Genomic DNA, 27,145 nt, shown 5'->3' on the forward strand with positions numbered 1-27,145 from the left:
GTTGATTCGATTTTCTGGATATGAACGAGCTGTTTTCTTTTCTACGATTCGCTCGTCGATCTGAAAGAGTCGCTGGAAAAGCAAGTCGACAGTTTTGATGATTTTGGAATTTTGAAAAAATAGTTACATTTTTCAGAATTTTTTTAGCAATGTTTGTCACGGGAACTTTCGGAACACTCGTCCGCACGCGCGTCCTGTCGCATGGGTCTCGTAAAAAAGTACAGAATCCGAAGAGCGTTTTTTATCCAACACAAAAGAAGCATATAAAATAAACTTTTTTTTTAACTTTCCGATACGCAAATTTTACGTACGATACGAGAGGTATTTTTGCATCGTTTTTTGGTTGGCGTACAGTTCATAAAGAGAACAGAATATCGGCAGCGCGTACATATATATTCCTGTTACGACCTTTTCAAAGGCAATTCCACCCAATCCCAAAGTCATCCCTCTCCAGCCGCGCGATGAAAAACCTTCCAGCCGCATACATTATACACCGTATCTCATCCAGTAGAATAGCGACCTCGAGACGCTCAGCTCACTGCGCGAATTGTCCCGTCGTTTAGACTGCTGTCAGTCAGTCCTCGTGCGCGTCACTGCTCCGAAGGAGGAGGAAGGGTTGGATGCGCTGGAAAAACGCGGAAAATAGGCAGACTGATGGTCGCAGGATCGCTGACAGGCTCGTTCGGCCCGATAACGATCTCGCGTCGGATAAACGACGCGATAAATCGCGCGCCGAGATGTGCGCGAAACGCGCTATAGCTATACTCAGCATAGCGGTCGCTCTGTTCGTTGCACATTTGTCTTCGCGGCTATATCCGGCTGACCTCCGTTTTGTCGCTCTTAGCACACCGGTGCTAGCCTTCTCTCTCTCTCTCTCTCTCTCTCTCTCTCTCTCTCTCTCTCTCTCTCTCTCTCTCGCGCGCGCGCGCGCATGCAGGCTTTCGGCCCTTGGGGCTTTATAGGAGGAGACGCTCTCGGCCGGACTTTATGCGCGTATGTTTCTGCGAATGTGCATATACATCGACGGGGGTCTACCGAGGGTATTTGCAGCTGTCCGCAGGTTGCTTCGCCGAGAGAATGTTAGGATTGTGTGTGTGTGTGTGTAAGAAATGCGGTCGAGAGTCTGGAGTTGTTCTCCGGCTGTTGTTGCTGGCTTTGGATCATTCCAGCCAAGATTATGCAGCACGGGCTGGAGGTGTTGCGGCTATGGTTTCGGTTTGGCGCCTCTATTCACGTTTCATTTGTTACGGCGCTGCGTACTTTGCCTCTAATTCTATTAGAGACGCACCAGTTTGGCATACCTTCGCTAGAGTTGCTCGAGAAAGAAAATCTTGTGATTTGTGAAAACATCGTCCAGCTTCGTCGAATTGACTTCTCACCTCAGCTAGCCTGAGCTCGGTTTGAGGATAACGGGCTGCTTTGTCACTTCTCGCAGCGACTGCCCTTTAACACTCGCAAATTATCGGCGACGTTGGGGAATTCCGCGGCGGTGGAGCTGGAATAAGGCAGCAGTCGCGCGGTAATTGGGCTAAATAATGCACCAATAGCCAAGCCACGAAGAGTAGCGGCGAATGTCGCTGGGGCGCGCGAGAGCCCAGTGGCATAGAGGGCCAATAAGCCGCTTAGCTAATTGGTTTTATCATAAATAGGGATCGACGTTTCTAAGCGCCAGCGTAACTGATTCTAATTGCCCCGAGTTAGGCGCTTATTCGGCAACCGGATTAAGACACTCCAACAGTTGTTTGTTGCTGCATTTTATTGCTGTAATTTTCCAGCCGGCGTGTCTTTTTAGGGAGCGGTTAGTTTTACGAGCCATTACGCAAATTTCAGGACACCGCCTGGTAAGAATCTCAAAACCGATCTGTTGAAAGGGACGGCTCGTATAAACGGGCGCGACATCGGGTATTAAATCTCTCGAAGTTCCTCCCGAAACGAAGAGCTGGAGGAAAAGCAATCATGCATCAGCATCGTATTCACTCGACTCCTACTCGTATTTCCGCCTCCGAGAAGGCGCACCAATAAAAGAGCGGTGTGTGCAGAATTTTCCTCACAGTCGAACGGGAAATTTTTCTCACGGTGAGCTCATCGCCTGGGTGAAGAAAAAGCAGTAGCAGTCAGCCCGCAATATATGCCCTCCTCCCATACGGAAAAGCTCTACACTCGCGCGAGGAAAGGCGGTAAAGATAGCTCGGGCAAAGAAGAGGCGAAGAAGACGGAGCGCGGTAGCCTAGTCTAGCTCTCGCAGGGGGTACACAGGAGGCTTACCCCACCTCCTGGACATAAGCTGTACGCGGCGAAAGAGCGAGTGGCTATGCAAATGTACGTATATCCCGGAACCACGCCCATGTATTTCCTGCAAGCTTCCGCGCAGTGAGTGAGAGAGAGCGAGAGAGAGAGAGAGAGAGAGAGAGAGAGAGAGAATTATCGGATCCGAATCGAACTCGCCCCCGAAGAGAGGACAGGCGCTCTCGCTCTCCCACCCACGCGTACGGGCTGTATATAAACACACACACACACGCGAGTGCGTCCGATACTCGGAAGATTTACGAGCAAACTAGCCCGCGCGCGCGAGCGGCTCCCCTAGGCTAATAGACCGGCAAGTTATGGGGCAATTCAATTTAATTTCGAAAATAAACAACCGCCGACTGCGTCACGCCGCGCGGTTATATCCCAGCTATTTGCTTTTCTCGCGGGAAGCTGCTGCAGCTGTTTGCGCGTATACATCGAACTCGAATAAGGTGCCTCTGGCTTCTATTCGATTGTTGAGAGTGAGCTGCAGTGGATAAGGTGTGGATACGTAGGCATACCATCTCCATTCGCCATGATTAACGCCAAGATAGAGTTGACACTTTTGGCACACTGGTCAAGAAACCGGAGGATTATGTTTGATATTGGATTTCACACGGAATTACGCGTTTCGCTACTTTACTGAAACCCGATATGCACACAGTATTTGCAAACTAAGTGTGCATATTGACGGAGCGAGTTCCAAGCCGAATCATCGAGGCTTTTCTCTTTCACCAGAATGAAACTATAGTTGGGTGCATAGAGCGCTGCTGCCTTGCCGCGGCAATAATAACGCGTGCGTTCACGATTAAGAATCAATACGTGCATGCAGCGTTCGTAAGAGGCAATATCGTATGTATTTATGCAGATGGAAGGCAATACCCGCACCCCCAGATATTGCCGGAGCAATATAAGGGGTTGAATTTCAAAATCCACCTTGTATCTCTGTAGAGCCGAAAATGAAGTCGCGGATGCAGCTTACACGTGTATTGATCTTGAAAAATGAAATTGCCCGAGTCCCTCTGCCGTCACTTATAGAGTTTCTCCGACTATCCAGAAAGAAGCTATACATATTAGCTGAGCCAATAATTCATACAAGCGCGTTGTTCAAGGGAATCACCTGCCAGCGACCTCTGACATCTCTTCGCGCTCAAAGGGTCGCTCAACCTTCTCCTTTCTCTTGACTTTGGCCGTGCAGCAGTTCGAGGTCTTCCTCCGCAGACACGCCGTTCCCTTGAAGAACTGCAAGTCTGGTATTCTTTTAATTTAGACTCCGCGGGCGCACACGAGAGAGACATAGAAATAAAGAGCGGAAGCTCGTTAAAACGCGGAGGGTGGAAAATTAGAGTTGTCGTCGTCGTCGTCGTCGTCGTCGTCGTCGGTTACGCACCGGGTTCCCGGAATCATGCCATGTTTTCGCTGATTATTGCAGTCCCGGTAATCGTCGCTTGGCTGCTTGCCGTTTATTCTTTCCGTTTTTTGCCTCCTCCGATGTTCTTGCCGCTTCTTTCCCTACTCGTTTCTTTTTCGAGTACCCTCGCGGAGGTAATTGCTCGGTGCGGCGGAGCGAATCAATTAGCCGCGGCGGCGTTTATCATATCAAATCCCCCTTCCCTCGCTTTCTCTCTCTTTCTCTGTCTCTTTCTCTTGAGTATCTGGGTTACGCGGCCGATGATAGCGGAGCATGTTTTTCCTTTTTTCGGCGGGACTGCTGAGCTTGATAAATTGGCCGATATTAAGCTTCGGAATCCGGTTAGATGAAATATATACGCGGGAGCGTTTCGAAGATCGAAATTTTGGGACGCGTCCAAAAACGCGAAGTTCCGGAGGGGTGCGGGGATGCGCTATACTTCCTGTTCATTTGCCAAATACGCGCGTTTCAATTGCGTTTGGCCGGGGAATTGATTTCGCGTGCCAGGTGAATTTTCGAGCAATCGGCCGTGCATTAGATAATTGCCTGTCGTTCACGGACATGATTACTCTATATGAAAAGCTCAAGTACAACAAGCAGACCTTTGCACACGTGCAAGCGAATGCTGCATAGCAAGAAACTTATATTCGACAACCTTGAATGTAAACGACACGTGTATTGACACGAGGTATGAGTCGTCATAAAAGCCGCACGTCCGACTTTGACGGACTGGCTATTCATTCACGAGCATTCGCGTCGGTAATAAGGCCAGTATAAAGAAAAAGTCAACTGGTGTGTGTGTGCACTTGCCGCAGGCGCCGATCGAATCCCTAACTGGTTTACGTACAGAGAGGTGTATACCGCATGCAGGTACAGGCAAAGCGGATTACACGGAATTTCTTGAGTTACGCTCACAAGAAGTTATTATTCCGAGAGATGCTATTCATAATTGAAGCTGGCGGTGTAAGAGGCTTTACGAGGTTCGGAAATTTTTACAGCGCCTGTTCGTGTACTGCAGGTACTTTCGCTTCTAGGCTGTATTAATTTTACATTTTTGCTTGAAGATCCTTATAAAAATTCTTCATGTTTGAAGTTTTCTTTGCTTCAGGTTGACGAACTTACCGCAGAAGCAACCCAGCATTTCCTAACTCATTCTCCGAGCTGCTCCGTTACTATCTTAGATGAAAGTACTTACTTTCCGACTTGATCCAAAAAAATTTGGGAAACAACATGCTGCTTTCCCCACTCGACCATTCGACCCTACCCTGCGTAACATTGAATCTCGCCAGCCCGAGAAACAACAACAAACAGCCAGTAGCGCGGAGTCGAAGAGAACCAACGGGTAATTGGTAATCGGGTCTGAGATTGTATCCGCCCACAAACAGCCACACACACGCACACCGCAAAACCGAGCCCGCGCCATCAATTCAAGCCCGACGCAGACAATGTCCTGGCGGCGCGCGTACACGCGCTCCCGCGACGACTACAGCTGCAGGCACGCGGGCTCGATTTGCATTTCTATTAGCCGAACGTGCAGAGCAGCACAGTAGCTTCTCCCTCTCTCTCTCTCTTTCTCTCTCTCTCTCTCTCTCTCTCTCTCTCTCTCTCTCTCTCTCTCTCTCTCTCTCACTCCCGCTCTTGTCCACTCCGCGAAAACTTGCGCGCACCGTCTGTACGATATTCCGCTCCGGCGAACACGCGAAATACCGGCGGCGGGGAGTTTCTATCGAATGCCGGTCAAGGAGGCGTGAAACTGCGGACTGCCACTTTGCAGATTGCTTCGGAAGTTTCGCGGTTCGTTGCTTTTGAGCCTAATTTTTGCCCCTGAGTTATTTCGAATGCTTCGAGTGCGTAAGGTTTAAGCGGCTGGCTAGTGAATTGATTCTATGGAACGGTAGGAATCTCGGGCTAAGCGTTCGATTTCGTTGAGAGCTGAGAGTCGAGTACCGAAGTCGTGTGCGTATATACCTATATGGACTGCGGTAGGTGTTGTCGCTGTGAAAGCTCGAGCTTTGAAAACTGATCCGCGAGTTTTCGCTAACTTGTCGATAGTGTTTCGATCAACCGAGTTATACGATATTCAGAAGTCAACGGGACTTCGCGAGTTTTTGGTTAATCCGTTGTGGCTGAAGGCTCTCGAAGCTGCTCGCAATAGATACGGGCCATCTAAAAAAATAACGACATTGAAATTGCAGACGCGTTATGGAGCTTAGAGAGTCGGACAAGAAAATATTTCAATGACTCTCCGGTACAGCTTCGTTCATAATTTAACCCAGCCAATAAACCACCGCCGCCGCTGGCCGGGGAAGAAAAAACAAAGAGCTAGCCCGCCTTTTCGATCCCGATAAAGCCGCGAAATTCATCGAGGAATTCTCGCGAACAAAGCGCGAGCATCGCATCGCAGGAAAAGAGAAGAACAAAACACAAGCCGCGATGAAAAAATACAAGCTCCCCGGTCACCGAGAAAAAGGGATATAGCGCGAGGCGAAAGCCGCAGGAGAAAAAAGACGAGCTGCGAGATAAATCGCAAAAAGCTCGCCTCCTTTCAGGATCCTGGCTCAGCCATTTTTCGCAAAATTGAGAGAGAAGGAGGGTATAAGGAAGGCGCTTCGTACACACAGATATACAGAGTCGCAGTAGGGCGATACAGGAGCGCGGTCACTTCATTACGTGGGCGGGGGTGGAATCGGAGAAATGAAAAACGAGCCAAGTATATGAGGTGCGCCGAAGAAAGCAGGAAACACGTCGTCGATCAGATATCTTCTTCTCCACTCGCGCGTCTCGTCTTTCGTTGGGCAGCTCTTTCTTCGGAAAAGGGTAGTGCGTATCTCGAGGTCGCAGAGTCAACTGCTCGACCCTCCCCGAGAGAAAGAGAGATATAGACTCGGAAAAAATGTACAAGTGTCCGGGAAGAAGAAGAAGAAGAAGACGTCGTGTGTGCGGAGAGGGAAAGTCCGCCAGGCTAGAGAGGCAGCAGTAAAAGTCGATCGATTGCGCGCGCGACTCTCTCTCTCTCTCTCTCTCTCTCTCTCTCTTTCGTTTGTAGAGGGAGAGAGGAATAAACGTCGCTCTATGGGTAAAGGACGTTATTCACGTAAAACGACTGGAATCGAGGACATCTTGTAACGTGAAAGCGCCGGGCAGAGCGCGCGCGAGTGAATGCTCGCTTTTGCAGACTCCGAGGGCTGCTCTCTCTCTCTCTCTCTCTCTCTCTTCCTTCTCCCTCCTCGCCCACTCTCCCGGTCTTTCTGTGAACTCATAAAAGTACCCGTCGTTTGTATGGTCTGGTATTAATGGCACGATTTACGGGAGAACGAGATACCGCACGCTGCTGCTTTCTTGCGAGGCTTTTGAGCTATTAACGCTGAATTGGATTTCTGATTCGATGAGTGTTACCGAGAATTATTTTCTAGAGCTATATTTATAAGCTTTAATAAGTGCAGTTATGAAAGTAATGGTACAGTAAGATACTTTCGTTCACTTTTCCCGGCCGTGAAGAAAAATAAGCAAAAGACGGCACACGGCATAAAACGATATGTCGAGGGTCGTAGCCCCCGCAAATCTTCGCCCGGGGGCAGCGTTAATTCAGTTTCACTCGTTACCGATGATTTTTTTTCGTGCAAAACTCGATCTTTCCTCATTCCCCTATTATACTCGCAACCTTCGAGCAAAAGGCTCCCCTTGTACTCGGAGCAATCGTCAACAGTATATCCCCTTTTCTGCTGTACGCCCGTATATTTTCTCTCTCCTCCTTTTATTTTATTACGCGACCGTATGCGTGTATACACCACCCCGAACAAGTTTGGTGTTCCGACAGCTGCGAAAAAAATGGCTGAACATTCCCGCGTACACCAACCCGAGCGTGTGTATATCTCGCGGAATCCTAATTGTGTACTAATTTCTCACGCTCAGATATTGGTTGGAAAAACGTAAGTGAAAATTCGTACTAAAAAAAGCTGTTTGAAATTTCGCTCTCCAAAACTACGTCGATATAGCTGAAAGGGAATAAAGAGACGACGTGCATAATAGGGTCTAGAGACGACAGAAATTTATGGCTTCACGTGCGTATACGTATGCATACGCTTTGACGCGTCGCTGCTGGCGAGATCTTTGTGCGGTGAACAAGCCTTAACGAGATATGGGTTAATCTGTTTGATGCCACTGCGCTGTTGACTTCGCGTACGCGTTTCTTTCTGTCTGTTGTTCTCCTTTTTTTCTCCGCGTTCACCCGCGAGCGTGTATACGCACGGCTCAACGAACGCAACTGGGTCTTTTAACGACAACCGAGCTCCTGTTCATATAGGCAGAACGCTTATTTCAAAATTTCTGAGGCTTTTTTTAAAGCCGGTTTCTCAATCAATGGGAATTTGGAACGGATCTTGATTTGCAGAATTCGTTGAGCGCCGTATAGAAAGGAAGAAATTTGTTTTGAACGTTGGAAAAGAATCGAGTTCATTGAAGTTGGCTAGCTTTTTTCGTTCGATGAAAAACTGCGCGGAATGTGCGCGCGCCCGTACGTTTGAAGTGAAAAATGTTGGAGCTTCAGAGAACCAGCTGTTAGTCGCGGAGTACTTTTTCCAGAGTTTCCGTTATATTACGGATTCGGGATTTATTTTTTTCGACGGATTGAACATACATTTTTCAAGCTTTTTTATGGCTAGCCTGCAGAGTTACAAGACTGGACGAAAAAGCGCTGTACTTGTATCCATCAGCTGGTTGTAGGACATGACTTGAATTCTTGGAAAGACTCGCTTAATTACGAGTCCTGTAGATCAAAGGCAGAAAAATCGCTATATTTCATTTTACAGTAATTACACCGAGCTTCAATATACTTTCGCGTTAACGCCTCGATTGCAGTGCAAATGCGCGTCGATGAATCTGACGAGGTTTTCCACCCGACTGTATATACGTACCCTTCTTTATGAAAAATTCTTCATGTCAATTTAATAAACGATAGAGCTCTCGCGCTCGTCTTCAAAAAACTTTTCAATTACAGCGAGAGCAAGCAATAAACACGTGCAGACGCGCGAGCGATTTTAATTAATTCGTCGCGCTCTAGTCATTCCAATTCGAGCGGAAAAGCAATGAAATGGGCGAAATTTAATTGACGCTGTTAAAAAGACTTTTCCCAAAAATAGCGTGAACTCGTCGACCGTGGAAAGAAGACCGTAAATAAACAACGCGTCAAACGTCGAATCGTCCATACTCAACTGCGCTTTGATTTCACCGCATTGATTAGCAAACTTTTATCATACAAATATAACCTGTCGAAGAAGTAGCCCATACGTTCTCTTTTGGAACAGCAGCGTTCGTGTACAGCCACAGACGAAAGGACGCATGATTTGCATTTTGGCCGTCGTGCGCCAGAAGCTCTCCTCCTCCTACCACTACGTCTCCTCTCGAGCGATGTCATCTGCAGCGAATTGTTTAATCGAAGCACGCCGCGGAAGTCCCGTAAGATAAAACCGGCGATAAATAAGGCGCGGGCGGAGTAGGATGCAAGTTTATTATTTACGAGCACCAGGGGCCGTAGGTATCGAAGTACAGCGGCAGCAGCGGAGAACAGAAGTTCGGCGGCCGAGATAAAGAGCGGAGAGGGACTGTATGTTGGCCGCCACGTGAGATCGGCCCCGCGGATATTATATACCAGCCGAGCTGGCCTTCATTATTTTCGCGTTAGCCGGGGCTCGTTTGTCGAGGATGATACACACACACGCGCGCCCGGTTGCGACCTGCGGAGGGTTGAATTTTTTAAAATCCGAGTGCGTTTTATGCGGACGACTATTTTCGCGGAAGGATTGCTGAGTAATCGATGTTTTTCGGAGGGAATGTGGGTCATTTTGATCTCGATGCGATATGATTTCGGAGATGGATAAGATGGATTGAAATATGACTGTGGCCTGATTTTCGAAAAAGCTCGAGCTTTTGGGGGAAGTTTACCCCACACCGATGTAACTACTAACGCGTTATAGTCAACTAGTTCAATTGCTTTTAGCTCATGCGCGGATATAATGAGAATGTAATGGCTCCGATTAATTAGCATAATCTGCAACGGTTCCCGCCTGCATCGATTCTCCAGAAGCAAATTTCGCGTCGCCGCAGCGGACAATAAATCGCGTATTATCACACCCCCAACGCGAATTAAAGCCATGAAGTAGAAACTTTATTTACACAACGGGTAATTTCCGCGAGCATTCCCTTTCGACCGACACTCAATGTTCAAGGCCGAGAAATATTAAGATGGATCGAGGTGGAAACGCTCGTGATCCAAAAAGAAAGCAAGAGCTACTGTAGAGGTGAGCTACGCGCGCGCGCGGACCGGAATGAAAAATGATAAGTGAGAGCGGAAGCGAAGCTAGCTGGCAAAAAAGGCGTAAGAGAGCAAGAGTGAGAGTAAATACGAGGAAAAAGTAATGTTCCGCTGGAGTTGAGGTGTATATATATGTGTATACGTAGAGCGACGGGAAAAGTTATCGATGCGGGTCACGACGCAGCGGTACTCGAAGCCCTTGTTTCGGCGATTTATCGACTCCGAGCTTGTTATACTTACCATCACCGATTATTATTTTTACGTCCGTCTCGAGCTATCGGCGTTTTTGCCAACTCTAGCGCTTTATTTGAAGGATTGTGAGCGCGCGCGGGACCGATGTTTACCCGCTCAAACTTTGACTTGAATTTCGGGGATAGTGTGACGAAAATACGGTGATTTACGGTGATGGCTCTTTTTCGAATGAACGCTCGCTACTGATTGCGAAAGATGATTACTTTTTTTCAAATAAATTTCAGTTGGAAAGGAACAAAAACACTGCCGAATAATATCGAACGTTTTGAGAGAGAAGATGATGGTGGATTCGTAGGCAATACAATGTTACGCGGATCATCCAATATAATGACGATTTAACTATTAAAAACGTTTCACTGCCTACAGTCTGACGATACTCTGAATTATCTACTGGACACGCACTGTGCAATGCATGTACGATTTCAATCTCTTTGAACTACTTAAGTGTTTATGCGTTCATGTCTGAGGACGTCTTGAAATATCTATCTTGGCCCGCATGAAACATCGAAGAAACAATATCATTTTAAACAAGGTATCGCACATAATTATATACGTGATAATCTTGCGCATCGAGAGGTACAAACATCCATGTTTTTATCGAGAGACTCAGCACTTAGCAAACAGATTTAAAATTCTATCAGAACTCGATCAGATGTTCTCGGTAAAAAAGGTAAAGATGAAAAACAAACTCAGCTCCCATGTAGCAGATACGCGCGACGATAGTTAGTAAACGATCGATCAACTTGGAGAATTTCCAGCTCTGCGAGTCGAGCCAGGGCTGCGAAAACGACGACCACTCGATGGCATCTGCAGCGGAAACGCGTCCGTCAGAAATGGAAGCGGAAATGTTTCATTAGAACGTAATACAATCGAGTCAATTTCCTGGCGTCCCAGACGTCGACGATAACGCGGATGGCATCGAGAGGCTAGCTCTCGCCGGAGCACAGATGCAATTAAAAATAGTTATGCCTTTGCAAATTGAAGATTAATTCTTTCATCGCACTTTCGGAATTTCCCTCTCTCTCTCTCGTTTTCTCGAGGCAGATGAGGCGCGCGAAGGAAGCTCCAGCACTGGCGGAAATGAAGGCAAAGAAACGCCCGCGAGGGAAATGCGAAAAAAGTAAAATCAAGGGAATCGAGGCTGCAGCAGCAGAAGCCGAAGACGCTTCGCTCGGTTTACTCTCGCTCTCGGCGTACTAATTTGAATGCCGAACACCGGGTTTTATCTCATCCTCTCGCGTCCATTTGACGACTTACCCTTCGCGACTAAGACATTTCTGCGTTATCTTGCTTTTTTGTTTCTGCCTCTCTTTCTTTTTATCTCCGCCGAGTTTTGAGTATTTTCAAACGCCTTCGATTACCCACGCTATTCGCGAGATAATCGATGAGAGCTGCTGCTGCTGTAGCGGCGCTCTGAACCGTGTGTTATCGTCTACAAGGCAAACAATTCGAGAGAATTGGAAGCTCTTAGGAAAATTGATTTTATAATGAAGAAAATTTATATGTATACATTTATACGGGTTAGTGGGTCGCTCGTCGTTTTCTTGTTCCCACTTTCTTTTGTCTGTTTTTTTCAACAGCTTATTTATTTTTTATAATAGGAAATTTCATGGATCGTCAATCAGAGACTTCTACACACAAAATAATGTCCTCTTAGATCAAGAGAAAATAATCTTAATTTAGGACCCAAAATTAAAATCATTTTGAAGTAAAGGGATTCCATTTGATTCAAATGGATTCCTTTTGATTCAATAGGAATCCTTTCGATTAAAAAAAAAATGTTTTTTTAGAAAAATTTTGAGGTAAAAGGATTCTCATTAAATCAAAAGGAATCCATTTGAATCAAACGGAATCCCTTTACTTCAAAATGATTTTAATTTTGGGTCCTAGATTAAGATTATTTTCTCTTGATCCAAGAGGACATTTTTTGGGTGTAATACAGTAACAAGTTATCCGTCTAAACTATATAAACAGTCGCGAATACAGAAATGTATGTGCATTGATTCGAGGTTACAGCTCCTTCGATGCAGATGTTTCAAAAAGGCCAAAATAAAAATAGAAAATAAAATGCAGAAGCTTGACCACGCTAACTTTGATACTAAACTATTGACACTGCCTTGTTCCGAATAAATGTAGCTTAATTTAAAAAAAAATGTTACTGTTGAAATTTTTTGAACATCAGTTAGTTTATTGATTGGGATGATTTTGTCTAGGCTTCTCCAGGTTTAAGTAAATATGTATAATAAATTCAAAAGTAAGAGTCAACGCCCTGGTGAAAATTATAAACAAAAACAACCATCTAATTTCTTGCGACGTTTTGTCCATGATTTTGGATCTTCTCAAGCCATTCGTTAATAAAATTAGAATTAGAAATTTACACATTTAATGTTATATTTTCATATCATCTGTAACATGTCTGTGACAGATGAAAATAGGTAATGCATAGGCACTTTTGTAGTGAGTTTTTTAGTGAGCAACAAATACTAAAACTGCCTTGTTTAGCATACTGATTCGGTCACACATGCTATAAGTGTATGCGAAGTATATCTATAAAGTTTCAAGTGATTGAAATTCTGTGGGATCTCGTTGTTACTCCACTTAACTAATATCATTTTGTTTTTAAGCTCATTATAAAAGCGAAAGGAACTATCTTTGTTAAGTAATGTGAACAGCGAATGTAAAAGGTTTTTGACGTAAATGAATCTTTGACTCTCGAAAAAGTGATAGTCATATAAGTAAGGTTCAACGTTTAATTATTTACACGATCACTCGGCACCGGAAGTAACCTCTATCCATAACCTATTTCAATATACGAGTACGACAAAGTATAACCCATTAGTTCAATTATTAACATCCTGTATTATTAAACTCTGGCGCCACATAGGTATGCCAGCTAAGGAATCGATACCATGCAAGACGACTGTAAATCGAGTAAAGACGTCATCAGCTATTCTCGCGAATCGTACGAGATTTACTTAGTGCGCTTGAATTAACGTTTGCAACTTACGGAATGCATATTTTACACTATCGCGATGAGCTACGTCGCTTTAAAGATTCATCTTTCTATAGGAAAGCGTCAACGTCTATAGAATAATTATACTTCTTCTTGCAGTGTCTGCCTAAAGTACTGAATAAAGCAAAATATGAACTACGTTTAAACATGCATACAGCGAATGATGCAGGTGAGTATTCAATCATTAAAACTGTTGGGGAAAAAATCTTTACATATTCAATGCCCAACGACCCTTCTTAGCAGGCCAGATAGAACATCATATTTCATTAATTGAATTCAATGATAAGCATGACTGAGTGGTTCTTGCTTTGCAAACGAACAAGTACAAAAATAATAGCACCAACTTTTACTTCGCACTCACTCGCGTCTTTGGAAAAAATGTTATTCTTTGACGACAACTTCTAAAATGATTAAAATTTTTCTCGAAAATCCAAACGCCCAAGATGCGGACTGGAAACGCACGCTATAAAGCACAAGCAATACGCGCAACCCTTTAAATTTCCGGAGCTTTTCCACCCAAGCTCGTGCGTGCACGCGCGCGTACAATTTTTCGTTCGCAAATATTTTCGCCAGCTGCACAAAAGTAAACATCTCTCGCGCATCCCAAAACTCGGCAACGTTTTCGTCAACTCAGCGACCTAAAAATACGCGAACGCATCTAAAGAGCCTCGCGTTTATTTCACACAGCTGTATACTATACACGGTTGTCACGTTTGCTTCAGCATTATCTTGGCTCGACGCGGCCTGGAATTTTTGCGCCAGGCGAGATTTTCCGTGTACGTGGAGCTACATGTATGCATACAAATATACATATAGTTTTGTTCGTGCCTCTTTATCTTTACGGCGAGCGATTCGCGCGTGAGGTGTGATTCCTGAAAGAAAGGAGTGCGCGATCGTTCGGGTCGTCTGCTTTTTAGATGCGGACGTCGTTATCGGCTCTGTATGCTTCGATGAGTGTTCGCTGTTCTGTTGTTTTTTAGCACGAAAGAGAGAGAGAGAGAGAGAGAGAGAGAGAGAGAGAGAGAGAGAGAGAGAGAGAGAGAGAGAGTTGTTGCTGTTTCTGGTGCAGTGGTGCAGGAGTGAGGTCTGCCGATGATTATACGCCGGTATTGCTCAGTTTTCAACAGTATTTTAGTTTTTTAGTTTTTAAAATTTGTTGAAAACTGACATCGGAGTGTATAGATTTCCTCGAAACTGATCTACGATTAAAAGATTACTACAGCTTTCAAATTGTTCGTCCCATCTTTTCTCTTTTTATTCTTGAATATAAATCTAGCTGATATACCGCAGTCAAATGTTTTTATAGGTTATTGCGCGCTGACTGTTATCTAGATAAGTGAAATATTCGACTTTATTGGAGTCAGTTTCATGCGAACACAAAATCTATGTAGCCATTGGTATAGGCGTAAAAATGTTTCAACTTACAATTTTAGAGTTTAAATATAAGTAATAAAATTGCAATAACAAAATTGAATGAAAAGAAAAAAATAATTTCACAGATTACGGTCACTATTGTTATCGACATTCATGATTGATAAATGCCGCTCGTGAACTCTGCAGAAAAGTTCGTAGGTTTTCGGGAAGTCATTAAGTAGTCAATATTTTAACGCTAACATGTAAAAAAATCTATCGTATCTATAATGGCCAACAGAAAGGAGAACTTATATCTTTTCCGTAGTCGACAAGATACATTCTGCTACTCACTTTAGCATGCGTATTACCTTGGCAAAATTCCAAGATTAATTTTTATGCATCTTTCAATACAGGAAAATTCATATGCTCCGATCGAGAGTTTCTCGTGAACCATGAAAATTGATTTTGCCAAAATAGCTTCGTATCATGCACATCTGCACAAAAGGCTATACGTGAGTATTCCGAAACATGACAAACTGTACGTTCCATAAATTAAGTCTATATGTATAATATGCATTTCAATAATTAATATTCCATATTAAACACACACTCCTTTCATTACAACACACGACTATATCAGAAAAGCTAGAAGCCAAAAACAAACCTCGAATTCCAGAGCAAGCACGCAAGGCCGTGTGCCTCTTTCAAAATTAAAGAATCGCTGTACAGAGCCTCGCGTTAATCACACTAAGTCAAAAACACGAGAAATCCTTTGGGCTCATTCGGCACGAGCGAGAGTTATGTCGAGCGCATTTTCACCGCCATAAATCGCAGTTCGCGCACGGCCACTTTTAATGGTCATAATAATTGCACCAGCGCTTTCGCGACTCCCTAATGACATTGATATTATTTATACGCGCTGCGGAGGGAAGGTCGAAGGTGGAGCCCAACGAGCCGTAAAGCAGCATTTAATTGTCGGCGAGCCGAGGGGAACTCTTAATTCCTTCAAGTGCCTCGGTTGTGGAGTCGCACACACACGCGCGCACGCGCGCGTACACACACGTACACATGGCCAACTCTGCTCTGGCACGTCCAATTAAATGCCGAGAACTGCGTGCGTGATAGACTAGCGCGTGTCTTGCGTTCGCGTTATCACCGCGTTATATTCGTTGAACGCGGCGAAGGGGATTTTTTTAAGCAAGATTCGTTGTTTGTTTTCGTAGAACGTGCTCGGCTTTTTACACCACGATCATTTGGCCGGTGAGCAAAACGAGATACGACTATAAGGACTTTTTTTGCATTTGTGGTTCTTTCTTATTAGATTTGCGAATCATGAACGTCAATATATTTGAGCTCTATTATGGTTATTGCTAGCGTCATTAGGATCAACATCATCATCATCGTTATTACTATTATTATCATCCTTATTATTATTATTATTACTAACTACATGCGACAGTACTAGCGTGGCTGCGAAGCGCAGAACGTACATTACTCTAATTAATTTTCACGTCAAGAAACGTCAAGTGCTGTTGACGCTTGTAATGCAAAGTGCTTTGAATATCGCTGATGAATATTTTGATCATCACATTTAATTATACAACTACGAAAGCTTTCATTTGATCTTTTGAAGTGACACATTTTGAAATAAGTCATGTAATTTGGAATACCTTAAAAAAACCTTAACTATCTCGAGTGTAAGGCGACAATGACCGTCCAGCATTCAAGAAAAGAGATCCCGAAAAATCGAAACACTTTGCTAGCCCTATCACGAGCGATCCCTTAGCAATGGCCAGCAGCATTCTCGGCGCGGCTATTCTTGAATAAAAGGAAGCCGTGCAAAATTTCGGAGCGCTTTAAAGATCGCGGCTCACGTGATTCGATCGTTAGGCGGGTGGAGAGAGAAAACCGGTACTATATATATACACGTGCGCCCGAGAAAGGAAAGGGCGCAGCGCTGCATGTGGCAAATTAGAAAGCCAGAGAGATAATTGCAGGGCCGTTTTCACGTGAGCGTGTAACTAACCAAAATCAGGACCACGTTTATAACGGTCAGAAAATGCTTACGTGCGTGAGAGAGAGAGAGAGAGAGAGAGAGAGAGAGAGAGAGAGAGAGAGAGAGAGAGCGAGAGCGTGTGTTCTCTCTGGCCTTTGAGGCTAGTGCAGCGGACGAGTTTTCGGTAATGGCTTTTCCGTGGAAATACGCCGCGGAATGTACAGCGTACGTTTGTACGGGAATTTCGCTTAGTTTTTGAGCGACCTCGATTTGTGGATTTCGTGAAAAAAAATTCAAAGAATTTGGCGGATTTGCAATTTAGATTTCTTGCAAACCCAGCGCGTATATCGGGTTGAATGAAAAACAGAAAACATTCTGCTTGTTTTATGTTTGGTTGTTTATGATCAAAGGCTTTCGCTACAAAGAAATTTATTGAGTAAGTTAGTTAATCGCGATTAAAATTCTCTTATGTAATCAACTTGATGATGAAGTAATTACTAACTGGTATATATATATATATATATATATATATATATATATATATATATATATATATATATGTATATATATATATATATATATATTTGAACGGTTCATACGGGGGATGTAGTAAATTGGACGGCAACTGCAAACAAGTTAGTTTGTACCTAGTCTGGTGGCATGTTATCACAGATTGCCTCAAACTTTTATCAAAGGCATACAATTTTCAAGCCTTGAGTGTTCGTTTGAGTGCTACACATTCATCCCAGTTGATTAAAATATCTCGAGCAAATCATCGCGTTCGTGGTTTTCAATTTTGTTCTTTTATAATTTCAATAGTACATTACGATACGTGTGACTTAAATGGTTCTTTTTTACGCGGCGCAGTTAGCACCCGAGCGTAGCGAGGGCGCTAAGCGCCGTGTAAAACTGAAACATTTAAGTCAAGAGTATCGTATAAAATGTTATAGCACAGACTGCTAAAATTCGCAAGTCTCGCCTATTCGTGACTAAAGTAGTCCTTATTTGCACCGTGAGGTTAGCGCACGAGCGTAGCGAGTGTGATAAACACGGTGCAAAAAAGGACTACTTTAGTCACAGATAGGCGAGACTTAACAGCGGATTTTAGCCACAATGTTCTATAAATAATATTTTAACCTCGAAAAATACCGTGCCTAAACGTATACATCATACTGGATATTGCGTAAATCAAGTTTCATTTGCAGGAATCTGCTTACCTCAGAAACAGGATTTAAGTCCTGAAACTTCAGCTCTCATCTCCATTCGCAATGTATACACGCCTTTCTCGCTCGATCAAAATACATCGAATCCTATGAAACTCAGGCACTGACTCGATCGGCTTTCACTCGGTCTGCCTTGCATTTTTTCCATCCCGCATGCTGTAAATTCGAAATTCAAAAGAGCACTCGCATTGCACGCACGTAACTCCTGCCCGCGGCGGTAGCGGCGAATGCCGCACTAAAGCAGAGGGAAAATAGAGGGAGCCTCGCACCCGATGTATGTAGAGGCATAAAGCCGTAGAGGAGAAGCCTCGATTTATATTTCAAGCAAAATTTATTCATAAAGGGACGAGCGGCCATTTTTCCTCCCAACGATACGCATCGGCCGTTCTTATCCCTCTATTTGCCAATTTTATCGAATACGAGATGGTGCGGCAGCGCGATAGTGGAGGGAGTCGAGTGCAGCCCGGCGTGCAATTTCCAAATTTGGCGCCCAACCGATCTGATGGGAGGGAGAGATTGGAGATCGAGCGATAACTCGAAGGGGTGCCGCGTGTACGGAAAAAGGTCTATTGGGTTAGGCGAATTTGAGAGTGTACTTTATTTTATCGGGCAGGGGGCATTGTAATGGTGATTCTTTTGTGCTGTCGTTCGCGTTTCCTGAGAGCATGAACTCTATTCAGCGGAGTTTTTCTACAAGCGTTTGGTTGAATATTGAATATCATATGGTGTTGTCTTAATTTTATAACTAGATTTAACGTCACACTGTATGTAATTGTATGCCTTCAATGTCCAAATTTAATAGTGTAATTCAAATTTCAGAGGGTTATTATGAATTTAATGCGCAAATACAGCTTCAGATCTCTGCATTAATATCAATGAGCTATGCACTTATAGTTATGTAATAATCATACAATAATTCAAATAAACGAACAAACATGTATGTAATTGTATGAAAAAACATAAGCTGCCTGACCAGTTTCCGGATACATTCCATCCACGATAATCCTCAATTATTTCCACCATTATATTCTGCATTATTACTTCGATGTTTGCAGAACTATTCAATATTAATTTTCAAATACGCACCAGTCATTAATTATCAGCAATGATTTCTAATTTAAAAACTTCAATTTCGCTCCAAGTCTCTCTTATAGAAGCAATGAAAAGCCATCGAGATTCGAGAGAAACGAGCGAAAAAATTCCGAGGGCGAATTGAGAGGAGCTTATTTTATGCAAGGGCTACTTTCGCACACAGCTAGATCGAGAGGGAGCGAGAGGCGGGAGCAGCCGATGCCAGACGCTGCCGGCGTTCGGTAATTAGTCGTAGATTTTAGTCGTTGCCACAATTACTATAATGTACGTAGCGGCGGCGGCGTCGGCGGACCGGACCAGCACAGCAGCAGCGCCCGCCGAACTGGGTTGCATCTGACACAGCGAAACCGAGTGAATACTAATCACGTCCATTATAGCGGCGGAAGTACTGCTTTCCCCCACCCTTTCCTCTTCATCCCCCTTCGAATTGCGGCTCCGGCACAAGCTACGTCGGCCGTACACCGACGAGGAACTTTGCTGCACGCGGGGCGGTGAAATTTTTGTATTAGCCGAAGCAAGTGTTTCTATTCGTGGCTTCCGCTGCGGCTCTCGCCCGGGCATTGATCCTGTGCATAGGGTCGCCCTGCGGCTAACTTTGGACGGCAGTGTTTGGAATTATAATGTTGTGCTTGGTCTTTGGATTTAATGAAGTGCCTATGAATATTCCTGGGGCTGCAGTCTGCTTGTTTTGCATCTACCTGTTGCAATTTATAGGAAAGTTTTTCTGCTTCGCTAGGAGGTTTGGAAAATTGAGGGGTTGGTATACGAAGGTTCTTCAAATAATCTATTAATTGACGAAAATTAGCTGTTATTTTGAGAAAATCCAATCCAGCCATATCGGCACTCAAACGTCAATGATGCGTAAACGCACCGTCGAATATTCCGCTCTCGCGATCCTGCAGTAGCAGCAGCAGCAGCAGCAGTGAGGTTGCAGCGGTAGCAGACAATCAAAGTCCCCCATACTCTCGGGCTCAAACACATGGAACGAACTGCTATAACGCCAAGGCTACATATGCCCATCCCCGCATGTACATCTATATACATGTGCGAAAAGTTTTCGTCGGATTCATCGCGTAATACAGCTATACGCGGCGTGACGCTAGAGCAGACTAGAAACGGAAACGTTATTACAATCTCGGCTTCGCGCTAGTACCGCGTGGCTAGAGGGGGTATATATAACACTCGCGCGCGTGCAAGCTGGCTTACGTAAGCACATCAGGAGAAATATGTGCTGCGAACGGCGTAGATCTACACGGAAAAAAATGGTTGGTAACAGTAACAAACCGCTTGGCAAAATACGCACCAATTATTTTTTTGGTTAACCTTACCAATAACTTGATAAATGTTACCAAAAAAGCAGGTAACTTACCAATTATTTTACGTTACCAATTATTTTATTATACTTACCAAGTAATTGGTAAGGTTGACCAAAAAAATAGTTGGTGCGTATTTTGCCAAGCGGTTCGTTACTGTTACCAACCATTTTTTTCCGTGTAGCTGCGCGCTGCTCCGCGTTAAATCGAAGGGAGAGGTAACATTTTTGCTCGAACGATGGTTTTCATTTTTAACGATACTATTACGAAAACTTGCTATACTCGAATTTTGACAGATTCGATCACATTATGCATCAAACATTTGTAAGGCGAATATCGTTAAACATTGTTGACGAGCCGACCAACAAGACCAATAAAGCAGTGAACAACGATTCCTTCGCGAATCGTACACCGAGCGTTTATCCTAAATTTTCCACATCAAACTTCTCCCGCGCACAATGCGAAATTCATTCCAATATTATACGACGCGGTACACATTCTCATGCGATTCGAGACATATAACTGTTGGCACTCAATGTCGCCCTCCGGATGCAGAGCCACAACGCCACACGCTCCCATCAAGAGCTCGCGTACGCCCAAGGCTGTGCGCGACCGACGACGAACGTTATTAGTATTCAGTTTGTTTCGCGGCGGCAGATGCAGTTAACCCCGGCGTATAGTTCCAATAGCGCGCGCACCCGCTTCAGCCCACAATGATATTTTGCAATTTCGAGGGCGTGGCAACAGACGCAGTCTCCCTCTCGCCGCTCTGGCGCAGGCTGTCGCGGCAGTGCAGGCGTCTCTTCCTTCGACGCGGGATGAGAAAATTATCGATAAACTCGTTAGGCGAGGGCGACGCGCTAATGCCCTCGACGCTCGTTTTCTGGACGCCGCAGCTTTTTTCCGGCTTGATGGGGGAGGAGAGCTTGTTTCTATGGTGGTTTATGAGATTACAACGGTCTCGTGGCCGAGGGATTCAGGCTTTTTCAGGCCAGATGCGATGATTGATGAATTTGGAATTAATAAGGTGCAAAGTGACGTAACAATTCATGTGGATATTGAATTTTGATACATTTTAACACTTCTATCTTTTGCAACTTAACCACGCAGTGAGAAAAGAATTTGGTACGTACCAACGAAGCGAGTTCATTTGAGATTCTATATTATCATGCAACGCATAAAGTTGTTAATGACGACAAGTTCTAAATTTAGAACTATTATACATAATATGAATGATTTAGTTACTGAATATAATTCATTAAGCCACACTTAATCGAATATTTGATAAGAATTAAAAAATCTTATTTATAGTGGCAACCAAACTCTTCTCCCCAGTCTGGTTCAAGGGGTTAATTTTAATACTATAAAATTTTAAAGCCACAGGAACACAGAGAAGGGTTGTATAAAATACGGCTTTATTGCGCACTAAAGCTCCGCCGCGTATAATTATGGCCGCACGTTTTTACGCTCTACATTAACGACATTCATTGATTGGATTGCGCATCAATTTTAATTAAAGCTAATACGTTTTAAATCATCCCGTGCATGCGTCGTTTGATGTTCTGCAGTGAAAATTCGGATTACACGTATAACAGGCCGTTAACGAGTATCGATACACTGGCGCGACTATTTTAGTAATACGAAAGAAAGGGATATATTATCTACATACAAACGAACGAAAGTCGGGCATGATTGAAAAACAATCGCTATCTTCTTGGTTAAATGATTCATGATAATCGATTTTTGACTCGAATGCGCCGAGAGACAATCAGTTTTGAACGCGTTTGAGGCGCGATCCAGCTAGCAATCGAATATTCAATCAATTTAATATGCATTCGAATGACAATATTTCATACATCGGCCGAGTCATAAACAATGTTAAACAAAACGAGCGAGGGGGGAAACCAGATAAAGCTATCGTTTCAAGAACAACAGAGTTGTTGTACTCTCGGGCAAAAAAAGAGAATTGCGACGAGTGAGAGTATATAGAGCCCACACTCCACGTTTGGGTACAAGAATGGAGCTAGATGGATTCCTCTTTGCGATCCATTAAAATGCGCGTAATCAGCGATATAGCGCTGAAAGACCGCTCAATAATTGATGGCATAACCGAGTCCGCGCGGCGGCTCCTCTCCTCTCCCACGCGCGCGTGAAAAATGCAAAATGGCTTTCGTGCTTATCGACTGAAATCCCGTGGCAGTGGTATACATGGGGAGCTCGGGAGTGAAAAATGCGCGAGTAATCCTCCTGACGCCCGCATTGTGCGCCTGTGCACAATAAAATCAGGAATACGGCAAAATTAAACGATAATATTAATCTTGTCTCTCACTCTCTTTCTCACCCCGCTATCTGGTTATACGCAATCTACGAATGTGCGATGTTATTTAGTGGACGGGAAAAAATTGCAATTTCGTCTCGCGCGCGCGGAATAAAAGGTTAAACTGATGAAGTGTAAATTTGACTTTAATGTTTGCGAAATGAAGTACGCGCGGGCTGCATGGACTCGAATTTTAAACGGCCCGGATTCGTTTCGTCGACCATTTCGAGTTTAGCGCGCGCGCGAGTGTTTGAATAACAATGGCGGTGGAGTCATTATTGAGGGCGTTCGTTCTCGTTCTCCAGTAATTTTCGCTTGCTTTTCATCCGACTGACAATGAGAGTAATGGTCATGTTTTGATGCAGGCACTGATAATGTAGAGTCATTTTCGCTGGAAACGCGTAATATTAAAAATAACTTTTAAAAAGCTATCGACTCGAGTTCACCAAAATAATGGACCGCTTCGAGTCTCTTTGAAACAAAATAAAAACCGGACGAACAGCTGTCGTTTCAAAGACAATCGGTGAAAACTCTGCATACGGTGGGTGAACGTCTGCGATACCCAGTCGAGCGGCAAAGAGCGCGGACGTCAGCAACGCGAGCCACTGCACACTTTGTCGCAGAAGCCAAGCCTGTGTGCCGCGCGTGCAGTTCAGCGGCCGATCTAAATATTCCGCGGCCGGCCGTTAACGCGCCTGGCATTTCCATAATCCGAGAGTCGGAATGAAAGTCGATAGTTGCTCCTGAAATTGTCGGTTGAACCAAACGGAGAGCCGATACCGCGCGCGAAGCTAGGTGAGACGCGCGGGGGTGCTTTTTATTTTTCTCAAGTATCTCTCGTGGTTTTAATCGCGTGTTAACGAGGGAGTTCTGGCTCTGGAAGGCTGGAGAAGGTTCGGGGTGACTGACCCACTCGTGATTATCAGGTTTAATGAAGGAGTCTCGCGTCAAGCCGAGGAGCCGCTTTTTGCTACTCACGTTTACGAGAGAATGTTGAAGTTTTATGAACTCTTAGCGGCGTTGAGTTATACGATAGGCCAGTATTTGTAGTGGAATAGAATTGTTCGGTTGAAAGTTGTCGACTTTGTACAAGACTGTGACCAAGTAGATCAAGACGAAAATAGTCAGACGTGAAGAAGAATTAATTTTTAAAGGTGCATGCGCAGCCTTTCCTTTGACTAAAATTTGAACGAAATCGAAATGAATAACAATTAACATTTTGCCTTTCTTTTGAAGTGAACACTTCTATAGGCTCGCTGGGTACACATTTTTACCGGGGAGTGAATCGAGAAAAAACCGACCGTCACGCAGTTACCGAACGGCAGGAGGGGAAGCAGGGGCAACTCTCTCTCTCTCTCACTCTCCCCTCCACCGCGCTATCTTCGCCGCGCAAGGCGTACGCACTGCGCGCATCTCTCCCTTCACCGCGCTCTTCTTCTCTCTCTCTCTCTCTCTCTCTCTCTCTCTCTCTCTCTCTCTCTCTCCCCCCTCCACCGCGCTCTCTTTACCGCATCTTTCCGTTGGCTTTCGGCGCTCTCGGCGTTCTCTACACACTATACTTCTCTACTACACGCTATACTCTGGACAATGCTATCCCGCGTCCCCACACGCTCGGCTTTCTCTACCTAGCATAAACTGAAATAATGCTATCCCGCGTCTAAGCGTCAGTTGTACGTAAACATATCTCAGTCCGCGTCTAAGCGCCAGTTGTATGTAAACATATCTCGGTCCACGTCTAAGCGTCAGTTGTACGTAAACATATCTCATTCTTATTATTAAATGTGAATACTTATATTTAATTGCTACTCGTGTACTAATAAGATTACATTCATTTTCATAATGGAAAGTGACAAAAACAGTAATTTAAATTCAATGCGTGACAGTGAAAGTGAAACGCAAGAACAAAGCAGTGTAAAAAAAACATGTGAACAACAAAAATTTACTTATCCAGCTACTGATAATACTGAAGATGAAAACGAGAATCTGCAAGACAGGTATGTTTTTAAATGGTTTCATTTTTGAAGTGTTTTTTCACATATTAAATCAGAAATATACTTCTTACGTCTCTAACCTTAAAAACGGTACAATAACACATGCAACAGTAACACGTGCGTCTCCCCGCTCTGCCTCCTACTCATATGTACACGTGCGTATCCCCGCTCTGCCTTTTATTCGTATATCTATCTCTTTCTTCCAACAATATACATATAAATTGGCTACATAAGCTCCTGCGCTTATTTCTATTCTCCGTATAGTCTATACATATTATAATTTTATAATTATAAATTTAATTACGCACTTTCAGCATAAAAAAAGAATAAAAAAACATTCTTACAATTACCGCTTTCAACAAAAAATTGAAAACTACACCGAAATCTAATGCTGAACGCAGTAAAGAATATCGACAAGGGCAGAAAGATGCTACTGAAGAATATCGACAACGGAAAAAGGATGCTACATCAAGTACTGCCGAAAAACAAACGAATGCTGAACGCTCTAAGCAATATCGACAACGGCAAAAAGATGCTAGTACCACTGAAAGATCAAAACGGTAATTTATTCCTGCTTAATTAATTCATAATAACATAAATTTTTAATAATCTCATAATTTTTAAAACACAGCAATGCTGAACGCTGCAGAGAGTATCGATAACGTAAAATACGTGAAAGTCAATCGAGCACTACCACCGAAACATCACAACGGTTGTTACCACAAACCAATTGCAAACCAGATTCCTGTGATTCTACCATAGATAAATAAAGTTTGTAAGAAATAAAATAATGTATGAATAAAGATAAACATATTTTTATTATTTCACCTATATAAAAAAAAACGAAGTCTACAACACACCTACTTCAGTATTCACTTTTATCGGCTGTCCCCGAGACAGCCACATTTTTTTTCACTCCCTTTCGTGCGCTTGGCTTACATAAGAGCTTGTCATTATTGCGCTCGACAAGAGCAGCGCTGCAACGCGTGTTTTTTACATTCGAGCAACTCTTCAGGGCTGAAACGTTTAAAGTTCGTTACTGGCCAGGCTTTTTGCAAGAATGAAAAGATACGAACGCTGCTAATATGACTACAGGAAGGCTTGTCATGGGAAAGGCTCGCCTAATAAGTGAAAATCGCGCAATTTCTTCAATCTCGATAAGCCGAGGTCCGAGGAATCACTGAAACCTCAGAAGCTCGGAAGTAAGCCTCCCAAAGCCAAGCAGCTAGCATCCGTACATATCTCTATACATGCGCACGACCGCGAAAATATTTCATCCCCCGGCATAATCCATCTAATTCCAGGTGGCTCAATAATAATACGATTATACGCACGGCCGTAATCAGACAGGCGCGCAGAAGCAAATCTCCTTCATATATCTCTAAGCTGTGGCCGTTATTCGCGCATGCCGCGCACGTGCGTGCGTGAATGCGTGCATGTCCCTTCACTGCTGATGCTGCTTCACGTGGAGGAGCATCTGCATATTGCGGGACTAGGCTCTGCGCCCTTCGCAATCGCTGTACCCATCAGAGCTACGGTATCGTCAGCCCCCCTTTAAAGGAGATGTCGTCGGTGCATATGTGGTGGGTACTGGGTGGGCAGGCGCGCATTCCGTGGGATTCCCGATGTCGACGAGGTCGAGGCATTACGTTATTATATGGCGCTAAGACCTCGTCTCGAGCCCTCAACGGCCGCCACCGCCGACGCTGCGCAACCGCACCGTTCACGCGTGCGCACCTATGCATGTACGGAGTGCACAAAGTGAGGCCAGGAGACTGGGTGAATGAGTGAGAGAGCGAGAGAGATATTGAGATTGCACGGATGGGTAAGATCCAATGGCTGGATTTGCTATATACAGAACTGCATGGGACGTGCGTATGCCGGGGAATGGCTTATGTTCCGTGGGGGTATTGCGAGAACTATATAGTGCGCGGTCTCGGTATTACAGATTCATCACGTTGATTCTTGTTGCAGAACTGTTTTGTTTATAAATAGTCAGAGCTTTCGTTAGAATCGAAGAGAAATATCCCGAAGCGAGGCACCTCATAGACGTGCTCATCGCTCGGCGCACGCTCACAAGATTAATCTCCCCAAGCCCCCTCGTTCTTGCGCTTCCTCCTCGAGAACGCGTTCCGAAAAAAGCGCTTTCACCCTAAGACAGCCCCGACGATGGAAGAGAAGCAACAACCTCATGTAGAAAGCGAGTTAGAGCATCGGTTTGAAGGCAGCGAGCATGCGTCACTCGCGCAAAACAAGGACAAGCGGCGCCGCTGCGGAGAAACGCTACAAATACACACAGCGAGATACAGCGAGACAGGGCTCGCTGCAGGTACATAGTCGTACTGCATGAAAGTACATAATCCGATTAGAATATCGCTGCCTCTGTCCTGGGCGTACAGACCCGCGCTTCGCCTGGCTCACTCGCTCGCTCTTTGTGAGCCGCTGGGCGCGCGAGAAAAACTAATTAATTTTCCGCATCAATTTTCCAGCTCGGATAAAACTCAAAGCTGCCCCCGTGCCGCTGAAACTGAAAAACTTTCTGTTGCTTTGTCACGTGGAGGGAGCAAGAGAGATAGTTGAGAGAAAAT

General features: G+C 44.4%; 2 protein-coding genes across 14 annotated transcripts in view; one reads left to right on the top strand and one right to left on the bottom strand.

Moving 5' to 3' along the window:
- LOC100122319 (zwei Ig domain protein zig-8) overlaps window positions 1-27,145 on the bottom strand; it is a 337,476-nt gene that overhangs the window by 116,734 nt on the left and 193,597 nt on the right. For 2 of the 12 annotated variants that reach the window (XM_032596876.1, XM_032596875.1), the window contains exon 1: window positions 4,893-5,182. The exons of the other annotated variants lie outside the window; for them this stretch is intronic. In XM_032596876.1, coding sequence (XP_032452767.1) covers window positions 4,893-4,929 — 37 coding nt within the window. In that variant the 5' untranslated portion in view covers window positions 4,930-5,182. Of the gene's footprint in view, window positions 1-4,892; window positions 5,183-27,145 lie in introns of those variants that run through there. 12 annotated transcript variants of the gene reach the window in all.
- LOC107981377 lies at window positions 24,120-25,366 on the top strand. Of its 2 annotated transcripts, XM_031923814.2 has the most exons (4): window positions 24,133-24,314; window positions 24,414-24,560; window positions 24,872-25,117; window positions 25,189-25,366. In XM_031923814.2, exons 3-4 carry the CDS (start codon window positions 24,946-24,948, stop codon window positions 25,317-25,319), a joined length of 303 nt encoding a protein of 100 aa, XP_031779674.1. In that variant the 5' UTR covers window positions 24,133-24,314; window positions 24,414-24,560; window positions 24,872-24,945; the 3' UTR covers window positions 25,320-25,366. The 2 variants fall into 2 exon arrangements, with proteins under 2 accessions (XP_016842614.1, XP_031779674.1); XM_016987125.3 differs by having other exon boundaries at window positions 24,120-24,560.

Source organism: Nasonia vitripennis, chromosome 2 (genome assembly GCF_009193385.2).
Source record: "Nasonia vitripennis strain AsymCx chromosome 2, Nvit_psr_1.1, whole genome shotgun sequence".
In the NCBI taxonomy this organism is placed as follows: domain Eukaryota; kingdom Metazoa; phylum Arthropoda; class Insecta; order Hymenoptera; family Pteromalidae; genus Nasonia; species Nasonia vitripennis.